General features: G+C 46.2%; 1 protein-coding gene across 1 annotated transcript in view; it reads right to left on the reverse strand.

Moving 5' to 3' along the window:
• The window catches only part of DNAAF8 (dynein axonemal assembly factor 8), a gene marked incomplete at its 5' end in the record, with an annotated part of 95,515 nt that overhangs the window by 2,043 nt on the left and 81,393 nt on the right, over positions 1-12,079 (reverse strand). The window contains 5 exons of the mRNA XM_082490428.1: positions 1,311-1,380; positions 5,412-5,497; positions 7,089-7,306; positions 9,936-10,056; positions 11,586-11,680. Coding sequence (XP_082346554.1) covers positions 1,311-1,380; positions 5,412-5,497; positions 7,089-7,306; positions 9,936-10,056; positions 11,586-11,680 — 590 coding nt within the window. The remainder of the gene's footprint in view (positions 1-1,310; positions 1,381-5,411; positions 5,498-7,088; positions 7,307-9,935; positions 10,057-11,585; positions 11,681-12,079) is intronic.

A 12,079-nucleotide genomic window follows, 5' to 3' on the forward strand; every position in this document is an offset into this window, starting at 1 on the left:
GAGGGGCTTGATTCGGTGGCCCAGGCTGCCAGAAGCAGGGAGAAGGGCTGAGCATATTTGCTTTTTCTCTTATCTGTCACAGCAAGTACTATAAGCCTCTTTCTGATAGGCTGATTCCCCACAGCCGTGAAGCAGAAGGGATTTTATGTCAGCCGGAGATATGTAATGTCCTTTTCAAAGCAAATCAGAAGACAGCCTGGACTTGCTGCCCTGTCACATTACTTGGCAACAGCCTGGCACCCTGGCAGCAGCGAGCGCTGTGCTATGACAGCCCTGCAGCTATCGCAGAGCTGCGCAGGCAGACCTGCCCAGGCACTGCAGCGCATACAGTCCCAGCTACGCCCGGGGAGAATTTTACTGCGCCTTAGGGAAAGCTGCCGAAAACAGCAGCTGTACGACTTTGGGGAACTTTGGGGTAGTTTTGCCTGCGTTAAAAGCAGGAATGCAGACTTCAAAGAGGGCTCTGTGTCTTTTAAGGCTCAATCCTTAGAGCGCTGGTACTGCAGGCGGCGGCTCTGATATGCTATATGAGGTTACAAACACATCTCACTCTCCTGCTGGGTTTTCTTGGGAAGTAAAAGGGATCCACAGGAGAGGCTCGTCCACTTGCTCCTGTTTCTCATTCTCCCCAAGTTCTACTCCCCGAGTTCGAGCTCTTCAGGCACTGCCTCCTGTATCCAAATCTCTTGTTTGTTTTGTACTAAATTTTGACGATTACAGCCAGAGTTTTAAAGGTGTTTGTGCAGTTTATTCCCACTGGGTGCCCACATGCCTTGAAAAACCTGGAGCTTAGCGGTTCCTTTCTTGGGATGAGCTACTGAGAAAATATTCAGTTAGCCCATCCCTGGAATGGCTAATGGCTTAATTTGTCATCTGCCATTTGGACTTGGGCTTCTGAAACGTAACATCCCGAACATAGGACATGTGCCAGCTTGGCAGTAGGGCTGAATGAACATTTCCTGTCATTTATTTTTGACAGGAATCACAGATATCTTCCCAAGTGTTGATTTTTTTTATAAAAAGTAGCTGACATCTACAGAAAATGTTGTATCTTTATCAAAGGCTCAAAATATTTTGATTCAAAGCAGTGCTGCTGGTGTAACGTGGAAGACAGTTTGACAGGGTTTTGGTCCCACCTTCTACCATGTGCGAGGCTCTCAGTATAAGCCAAGGCTTAGGGCTGTCATGGTGCACCACCTCTGTCTCACACAAATTGAAATTTTCTGCTAAAATTCAAACAATTTCAGCAAGTTTCATTCGTCACAGGGGAACAAAGCACACATATACGTACTATAAACTTCTCTACTTGCCTGTTTCTCGTTTTGGGGATAAAGGAGGTGCTGTGCAGTGTCCAGGACTGACTGATTCTGCCAACAGACACTGAGGGTAAAGAAAAACGGAAGGCAGTGTTACTTTGCCATCTAAACTGTTAGAGACTGCAGATGACCTAGCTTTGAGGAGGACTGTGCTCCGTGCCAGCAGCTCTGGCCATGTGCATCTGTTACTGAACTTCTTTACACAGATAAATCCTGGGTTTTACAAAGCTTTGTATAAATGGATTTGGATTCTTAAAATATAAGCCTTCAAACAACAGTAATGACCTGTTGCATAATGTGGTCTCTGGGGCAGTGGGAAATACACAGAAATGTATAGTTTAGCTCTGTGCAGGGGTCTTTTGGTCAACAAAGATAAAGTGCGTTTTTCCCAAACCCCAGAACTTTCCAAGCTGCCTTCAGCAGCAGGGTCTGCTTCACCAGTCCTTGTTTTGCTCTGGTCCACCTCAAGCCACACGAGTTGACCACAAGACATGTGGTCTTGCGAGAGAGAAAGAGAAATTCAAATGCAAGACACAAACTTCAAAATTGCCTTTTAAACTAACTCTCTGCTCAGGGTCTTAGGCTTGAAAACTCTCCAGAGCCTTTGGAAACCACTCCCCGCTCCCTGCCCCCGTATCCAGGTATTGTGCTTGGCAACAGTTTTCCCTTTGGTGGTTTTCAACAGCTCCAAGGTTTTACATCTCGTGCATTCATTTTTTGATTTCTACACCTCCTTTCCATCCAAAGCTCCCAGGGATGAGCTTCCTGTAGGGATAACATCACTCCCTGCTAACAGCAATTAACACTTGGTAAGAACGTTTCATCGAAATGAATAACATCCAGCTAAGTTCCTTAACACTTGACTTTTGTTCTGATTGCACGACTTTGCCTAAAACCAGGGAGGTATAAGGCCCAGTCTACACCCAGGTTTTCTTCTGATGCAGCTACGTTTTCAGCATGCTTTAGTCAAACTCTGCTTACTGAGTTCAATGCAACGTTAATTAGGTGAGTTCCTAAAAACCGTGCACGGTATAGTTAGGTCCTAACAATCTTATGGGCATCTAAAAGTACTTTTTAAAAGCTCAAATAACCATAGAGGAGTAATCACTCTTAAATCAGTATCACCTATTAAGGCGGCTAAATCTAGTTTGTCATGCATAAAAAGCAGAGCATGCCTTTCTTCCAGGAGCTGCTTTGAATCTGCTTGTAAATTCTTCCCTCTGCCACCCCGCAGCTAGGAAATCTGGCTGTAAAAACAAGTTATGACAGGGAAAATTCAAATGCTTTATGCTGGAGATCCAGGCAACCGGATGCTGACAGAACAAGAAAGGCAAGTCTCACATCATTTTTCCTTCTCTACGGATAGGATTGTGTCACTTCCTTCTCTGGATTCTCCCCCTGCCCCGGTCCCCACTGCTCTCAGACTCCGCTTCAGCTTTCCCTCACCTCTTCCAAACACTTACTTCACCCTGCCCTACGCGTTGCCCTTGGCACCCTCCCAGATTCTCCCAGATTCCTACTTTGGCTCTGCTTGTGGCAATCAATCAAACTCACAGGCTGCTTCTGTGCCCCGCACCTGCATAAATTTTGTCCCTTTCTCTGTTTTTCCTGCCCTTTGGTGCAGAAATAACGCCTTCATAGATGTCCAGAGAACGGGCAGAGCGGGCACGGCTGCTCCCGAACAATAATCACTACACAGTTATGAGGGTCTGTGTCTGTCTTCAAGACAACTGCTCTGCACAGCACATCCTCCAGGGACTGAATGTCTCTCCTTGACGTGCCTCCGCTAGAGCTGGCTTAGGAAGGCTTTAATAGGCTCCGAACTACGAGCAGTTATAGTAGCAAAGCCCGCATTGTTCCTCTCCACACCTGATTCCTCCTTCTTATCACAGCCCATCTCTGACATCACATCCCAAGCTTCCACACAGATGGCAACGTTTCTCCCCGTGGCACAAAGCCTAAGTAATGTGGCTCAGATGTGAATCAGCTCCCGGGGCTGTAAAAAAATCTCTTACACTGTGGTGCTTCGGCAACACAGCTGAAATGCAGGCCAGAACCTGTGCCGGTATTGGAATCCTGGGCTGTGGCAGTAAGAGTGAAATAAATATACAGTGATTTATTCAGTACAAGAAAGGTCACGTGGCTCCTGCTGATGGAGTCATAAGTGTAATTAACCTCAGATGTTATTTTGAAATGTTTATAAACCAGGCAATGAAGATGTCTTAGAATGAAGTGTCCTTATGAGACACTAGTTAAGTCAGGCTGCGTTTTCAAAGATTTTTGCAAAGTTGATTTTAAACAGTATGGTGGCTTACGATACAATAAACCTATGAGTTTACTGTTGGTTAAAGCTGATCTACCCGAGGATCCCTGCCTCCCCTCCTCCCCATCCTTGGGCACACCTCGCTGCCCCTCCCTTCCACCAGCATCATCGATCACGAAGGCAAATATGTTTTTGTAGAGCTGGTTTTAAACGGCTGTGTGATCACTAGTCCTGGCAGAGCGGTAAGAGGCAGAGTGGATCTTGCCATTTGGGAGCGCCTCCTAACAGCCACAATTTATGCACGTGTATTTTGCAGTTCGGCAAGAAGTTTATCCTTTGTACAGCCAGTCACACTGACACAGACCGGAGCGACGGGTGAGAGACACAGCCGAGACTGGCAGAGTCCACACCTCGTCCTCCCTGCTCCCGTCTCGGCCCCTTGGCTCGCTGTGAGCGGCAGCGAGAAGCCACTGTGAGGTTTGCTTTGGGGGTGCTGCCTCGAGACTGGCAATCTCGAAACGCATCAAGTGAAGCTTCAGAAAAGCTACACTGTGTTGCTTGTTACACAGTGCCCCTGACTCCGATGAGCAAAAGCCTGGGGAAAATAAAGAGGTGGGCTCTGACAGCCACTCTCCCAGAACTACCTTCAGCAGTGATGTCTGGGGTTCCCAACAGCTTACTCCCCCACCCCCTCCTGTAAACCAGGGAAAGAGTGGGACAAAACTCACTAGAAAGGTCTTGGGTAACTTGCTCTTTGCTTCGCCTTAGTGCTCTGCCTTGCTGGGTGAAAGGTTCGGGATGTGGCTCCCAAGGCTGTGATTTTTAAATGAATGGGAGCAATATTTAAATTTTGTCATTAGCTTAAAAACATTTTTGAAAAGCTACCGATGAAATTTCTTCCAACTAGGTGTGGCCTTGTGATTTAGCACCGTAACATTTCATCACGGCACAAGAAGTGCAAGGTGTGTACCAACGCAGATGCTTGATGCTTGTAAACTCCGGCATCCTCGCATTCCGTATTCCTGTCCCCTTGACAGCTTTATCTGAATCTGAAAGTCCTCCGGATGGTACAGCCAAAGTCATGACAGCCTTATCAGTGTGGCTGCTGGACTGCTCTGTACCGCATGTGTCAGGAAAAAAAAAAAAAAAAAAAAGACTCTCTTGGCTTCCTTTCCCAGAGGAAACCATGTGCATGAACTACACAACACATTGCCAAATACCAGCCCCTGTGTAAGGCAACTTTCCCTCTGGGGGACAGTGGGTTAATTGGCCTGATAATCATTCTATTTCACTAATCAGTCCCTGTAGAGGGGTTCTGTTTGTTTTACCAGGCTTATAAATCATCTACCCAGCATTTCTGGTGATTTATTTAAGAGGCGGATTTTTGATTTCACTCTCTGGTGTTTATTTTAAGTAAATTTTTTTTTCATAGCAAACGTAGAATCTGCTAAGATATTTCTCCTAGGAATCTTATTGACTCAGCAGGTCTATTCCCAATGTGAGCCCTTATTTCAGAGAACTCCCTTTTTTTGTGGAACCACGCGGCCAAGCCTCACAGACACTCCACGTCCTTAACAAACACCACATCTCAGTATTTCAGGTCCTGAGTATAGGATACATGACTTTGAAACTGGGGAGCGCTCTGAGGTATTGACCCATTTAACAACAACATAACTTCGGAAGAACGGGCTGCCTTTAAGTGGCACCTGACCTCATGGGAGTCTGAACTGGAAAGGAATTACAGAAGGAAGTCAGCTGCTCTCCTGCAGATCACAAAGCTCTCTAGCAGGGGGTCGAGACAGCGCTGTTAAAGCGATATTGTCCTCACTTACCTGTTCAGCAGGGAGTCGAAGCAAATGACCGCGTTGTCTCGCTGTGCTGCTAGCACCAGACACAAACCGTCCATTAAGAGGGAACACTACAAGAGAGGGAAGAACAGAGCGCTTTGGTGTTGCTATCCACTTAAATGAGTCTGTAAGCTTCACCGATGAACCGCTGACAGCACAGATAACTGCTCGTGTGCTGCGCGAGGGGATGAAAGTCACAAAGCAACAGACTCTTTCAAATTGAAAGAGTATCACATCTGAACCGTTAGTTATCCCGCTCCTATGGCATACTATTATTCCTGTTCCCTTCTCTCCAAGTGAAAATAAGCAGGTTACTTAGGTGTGTTATTCAGTCACTAAGTCTGCTGGAAGCAGGAATACGGAGATAACGGTAAACGTTGAGATATCGTGGCAGAAACACTTATTACTTGAAGGAGCCCATCTTCCTTCTGGCAAGGGAAAGCAAATGCTGGGATGTTCACCTTTGGCTCAGCAGTGCCAGACCCTTCTGGAAACACGCCAGATCTGCCCAGAGTAATTAATCTCTGACGGGAAGAAGCCTTTCCAGCACCAGGAGAGCAGTGCCGCTGCCACAGCTCTCCTTCCCACATGCCGATTCACTTTGTCCTTCCTAGAGAGCTGTGCACATACCCGTGTGCAGAGGGATGGCATCCTCAGGGGAACCGCAGGAGAAGAAAGTAGTGCTTAGACTAATTGGATGCTAGATGTAATTGCTATTCTACACAGATGTACTTCAAAGGAAAGCTGTCAGTTTAAAAAAAAAAATAAAATCACAACTTGAAAAGATCTTACCTGTTCTTATTACAGATAACGCCTAAGACTTTTATAACTGAAAGGCTGGAAGCACAAATGTTTGTATTTTTTTCAGAGGGACTGCTGTGTGTCTCTGACAGCCCTTTGTTGACTGCTACTTCCAGTATAAGTAGTTTCCCCCCTTGTTTACTCTCTGCTCCTGACAGCACTTTCTTGCGCATTCTCCCTTACTGCTTTGCCCTAGTACGGCTCCTGCAACGGTGGGCATCTCCTACACCGAGCTCAAAGAGGAAAAACAGCCTGGGCCAGATATTCTGCTGATGTAAAGCAGCGTATCTGCTCACTCCAGAAGCACATCTCACGCTCAAACCCCACGCTGGACTGCAGCTTGAGCTGTCAGCACCAACTAAACGAGGAGCAAAATGGAATCTCTGCCTGGGACTCCAGGGCACAGTCCAAAAAGCAGAAGGGTTATTTAGCACTGTAGAAGAGGATTAATAGGGTGTGATTAGAGAAAGGGAAATAGAAACCGCATTTATATGGAAAAACAAGACAGGATACAGCAGCAGAACATACATAATAGCAGCAACTGCACGCTGATAGGTGAACGGAATGAAACGTTTAACGGGGATGTGCCATTGGCGTTAAGGATAGGTTCCCACAGAACGATGCCAAGGTTAGGTGGCAGTGAGCTAGCAGAGACAGAGGAGCACAAGGTAGGCACTAGCTAGCAAGGCACGCTGCCCACATTACTTACCAGTGGTATCAGAGCTCAGATGCAGTGCTGTGCTAATACTGCCACCAAAGCAAGTTTGCTCAGAGCTAGCCTGGGTATCTTAGCACAGCACGGCATTAAAAGGCTCTTCTTTTGGGCGAAAGAAGCAAAGCATAATTCCAGCTGTTTCATACCTTTGCTGCGACACTGCACTTTGCCCTGCTTAGTGTCTCAGAGATGCAATGAGCTTGTGGTGCGTCCAGGACAGTGAGGCGTACTCCAGTCACCGTGAAATCTTTGCCAATAAGCTGATCAAGCAGTTCGACATAAGGTGGGTGCTCTGCACCCCGAAGAATTATCCCAGGCAATACGAGGCAAGTGGTTTGGCAGAGGTTATCAAGCAATGGCCGATCTGATGGGAAAAGATCAAAACACAACAGATGCTTGTTTTATATCTTCCCCCACCCCAACTGTTAGCCCTCTCAGTAATTCTTCCCTGCCACAGACAAGTAACCAGAAAATTAGAGGCACTCAGGCATTATTATATCGTTTGGGATGTTCACAGATGCGATTGCTCATCCTGAACTGTCAAACTGCTGTATGCCTACGTGTACATATCTGGAGATCACAAGACAGCAGTTGTGACCCCATTTCAGGAGTCAGACAAGGACAACTGCTGGTTTGCTACAGGAGATACTATTCTGTTTAATTTCTTCCAAGCAAAGAAATCTGTTAATCCAGCTGCTTTTATAATCCAAAATGTAATTCTGATCAGCATACATAAGACTTAACGTATTTCATATTTTCCTCATGATAAATCTGTCTGTCCATTAGGGAAAAGCTTTGTGATAATTATTTGCTGAAAGGAGAGGTTTCTTTGCGTGCAAGAGCTACCTCTAGTGTTCAAGACAAGACCGCAAAGTGAATGATGTGTCTGGCTTGCTGGAGGCGCTTACTATATTGTGCCTGACAGTTCAGAGATCACGTGTACTTGCTTTTCCAGGACAGTAACTCTTTGAAATACATTTTCTGAGACACAAACACATCAGGGATGTACACTGGTTTCCTTTTTACTCTGCTTAAACATCTTCAAAGCAAAGAGATCCTCATGCAGCAGGAAATTAGGGGCACATATTTCGAGATTTGCTCCCAACACTAGGCTGTACAAAGCTTGCAGAATACCTGTGCTCTCTCCACAACAAGCTATTTTATTTTATTTTATGCGATCTCTTCTAAAAATCAAGAAGTGCTTCAGTCACAGCAGACCTGTGCTAGAGGCTTGGTCCTTTCCCATTGTGCAGTAAGTTGATGGGGGAAGATACCCGGCCTGTCAGCAATAGCAACACAAGGTATTTTGGACTGGGAACACCTGTGAGTCTCCTCTCACTGCAGCTTTGTGCTCTGAATGGAGCTTGAGCTGACATACCCCACCAGAAACACGATGACGCGATCACATCTCTGCAGCTACCCAGATGAGAAGGTCAGACAGCTACAAGCAGAATAGCCTGGTCATCTCAAAAAAAAGCTGCTGTTACATACACACAGCTGCCAAGCTCTTGTTTCAGGACTCGTACAACAGCTTGGGAATGTCAGTAATGTCACGAGATAGACATCACCCCTTACCGTGGACATCAGTTTAGTCTTAAACCTTCATGCCATCAGTCTCCGAGGTATGAGTGTGCAACATAAGCACAGGAGCTTGCCTGAGGATTTGTGATTTTTGTAGCAATCATGAAGCATGCATAGGGCATAGCCCAAAGCCAACATAAGACAGTGGAAAGAATTCACTGATAATTAATTACCTTGGGAAAAATCCTCCTTCAGAGACCCCCTACACAAAAGTGAGTCGGTGCCTACCAAGCAGCTATGCTGTCATTAAGGCGGAGGCTGTGACTGACCACCATCCTCCTCGCATTCATACACGTGCTGTCTCGTTCACCTGCTGGTACGGGGTCAACACCCAAAAGTCCTCCAGCAGTAAGGTTTTAAGGTGAGAGGTGACAGTTTGTAATTCTCTAACATCTTTATTATACCCTTGTGCCAGCACACACCAATCTTGTGGTTTTACTGCTGGGATTAACAACTGCAGCAATCAGGTGTAGCGCAGGAGCGTTTTTTTCAGCTGCCCGCCCTCCTGCTCGCCAGTCATATCAGAACGCAAGCTACAGGAATGAGAATGACCCAGTTCCAAACATGTCAGCTCCCCAGTGAACACCACAGGGATGCTTTACCTGGTCACCGCTTGTTTATACAGGCTTGGTATCATTCTTCCATTCAACGTGGAAGCATCCCCATGTGTTAGTTACGTGTCCTGACACAAATAGCGCTGCATCAGAGCCTGTGTTGTATATGTGCCTATCAAGTCAAATCAACAGAAAAGGCCCAGGGAAACCGTAGGCATCTGAGGGAACTGACAGGCTTGCTGAAGCTTTGATTTCAAATCAAAATCAGACCAGCGATAACTGGAAGTAATTTTGAGCTGGCAGCTCTTCAGCAGCTAGTGGGAACTGAATGAGATCTCAGTTCAGTTCCTGAGAGTTAGATGTCCACGCTGCCAAAAGCACTCCCTGCATAAACTGTTATTTGTCTACGCACAGAACAAAACCTCTCACAACCACCCATCACTACGGCGTCTTGGCTGCTCCCGTGGCAGGCTTTAAATGGGACACGCAAACCACTGTGGCCAAGTTGGTGCTGAAACACATTGTAAAAGTTCAGCAGAGAAACGTGCACCATTGCTTACGCTGGCTGCGTTGACAGCGCTTGTTCTTCTGGTGGTGATAAGGTTAGCGCTTCTCAACAGCCCTGTATTTAAAGCCACAAAAGCACTGGCAGTGGAAAGGCCTGGCAGGTAAACAGTTAAATGGCTGGACTCCAACGGAGCTGTTCTTTGCAGCTCAGAGTTGTCTCTTCCCTTCTGAAAGGACATCAATACCAAACCTTGCTGCCACCAGATGGTTTGTCTTGCTGTCCAATTAATCAATAACAGTCTCTAATCAATAACAGTCTCAATCTGTAACAAGAATTACGCGTTTCCTTACCAAGACTGCATGGTTGCTCAGAGCCCAGTAAATTGAATTGCCCTCCTGTTTCATGTTTTATGATCTTGCGCTGCTTGTTGATTTCCAAACCGACTATGGGGTCACGTTTCAGGTTATAGATCTGCAGGAGGGAAGGGAGGGAGAGAGAGGCAAGTCATGTGAACACCACAACCTAATCAGAAAAGACAACACTTCTTAAGTATCGATTCAGGAAATCTGTGAAGCTTTGGTTGGTGTTGTGTACTTCTATAATTGCCAGCCTAGAAAACACCTGCTTGTCGAGAAATACAAGATCATTTTGCATGCATTCTTTTTATTGAGGCTTAATTCAGTGTGGCATCTTGTCATCCTTTTAAAGGTCCTACATCCAGACATCTTTCTAAGGACTCTGCTCCCAGCTTTTCATGGCCAGAAAAATCAAGGACTGTGAGCGTCTGACAGCTTTATCCAGTGCCACAGTGGTGTGTAGCGGCTCCTTTCTGGCTCTTGAATGAACTGGCACACCCATGCATCCCAGCACAGTGCTGTCATGATGCTCTGGACTGGGTTGCGGAGGGAGGACATCCACATGAGTGAAGCATACTACAGATGTGGCCAGCTGCTTCCAGTTCCAGAGCTAATCTCCTCGGACTAACTCAGCTGGGTCACCTCCGTGCCACACGGACATAGCAAGGCTCAGAAATTTCCATCCCTTCATTGGACATAACCCAATCATTTCAAACTCTGATTTTGAGAAGAAAATGATCAGAGCAGAAATGACATACAAAGCTCGTTGAACAGGAAAGACATTGTTTCGTTTTAGCCATTGGCAAATTACAGTGGTTTGAATTGGAGACCAGCAGCTCCATAGCGTGAAGGGCCAGATGAGCAGGAGCGGACCACACCAGTACCAGTAGGCTTCTCGGCACTGCCTACGATACAAGCCAAGAAGCAAAACCCCGAGTCTTTATACCTCTTATCTGTGGGCAGGGAAGGATGCAGGCACCCAGCAGCTCTATAAACTGCCTGTACTTTATAGCATGAGGTGTCCTACATGAGACAGCTCCACCCTTTTCATTGGTCTGGACTGGTGCCTCTGCTGGCAGGGCATAAGGGACAACAACCTCGTCACACAAATAGGGCAGTGCTCCATGTTGTGTGCACGTGGATGTGTACAGACTCTGCGTAAGACATTCAGCAACCAGCGAGTTACGTTATCAGCCGTCCCGCTTCACCTCCATTCCTGAACGCTACATGGGAAAAGCTGGTTAAAAAAAAAAACCACCTCTGCGCCAACTGTGTCTCAGCAATCATCGATGATGTTGCTGTCTCTCCCCATGACCTGCTTCCAAAGTAATGTTGACTCTGAGAACTTTGCTTCTAAAGCATGAGCCCTCAGCCCTCCTGAATTTACAGCACGGGTTACTGAACAAACACATCTGAAAAAGCACTTTTCCACCGAGACTGTCTGGGTCAATCCAAAGTTAACACATTGTGGTAGGAATGTCCACAGGAGAAGGAAAACTCGGCAGCTGGTGAAACACCGCAAAAAAAAAAAAAAAAAAAAAAAGCATTATCTAAAGCATAATAGGAAAGAAGGCATGGGATAGCAGGGTCAGAGCCATTGCTCCGGCACAGCAGGATACTTCTCAGGAAAGGGCAGAATCCTACCTCTTCCTCCTCTAATGTCTGACACTCAGCGCAGCACAGCCCTTCTGGGAAAAACAGCTTCATATCCCGGACAGCTATTTGATAGGATTTGGAGCCTGAGAGATAAATACAATGAGAAGATTCTCTCAGGCCATGAATTAAACATTCTCTAGACTCACACTCATCTTTCTGAGAGATTGATGATGTGCAACTTACTGAAGTAATTGCTTTAAAGGCCAGCTGTTCTGTACAGTAATAGCAAACATTTAAAACCATTATATTTAGAATAGTTCCATTGCCTTCTTGGTATTTTGATTCTGTCCTGTTATCACTCAGCTTGTTCTTCATGTAAACAAGACTCCTATTTCCTAACAGTGCAGTCAGGGGAATTGTGTTAAGGAGCCTGTGAAACTCTTCAATACCAGCTCCAATCCCCCATTATTGTTCCCCTGCTTCTGGATCACAGCAGGCTGGTCTTACGGAATGGGAAGGAGCTACAAGTTTGTAAAACATCT

This window comes from Vanellus vanellus (genome assembly GCF_965231255.1).
Source record: "Vanellus vanellus genome assembly, chromosome: 14".
Lineage (NCBI taxonomy): Eukaryota > Metazoa > Chordata > Aves > Charadriiformes > Charadriidae > Vanellus > Vanellus vanellus.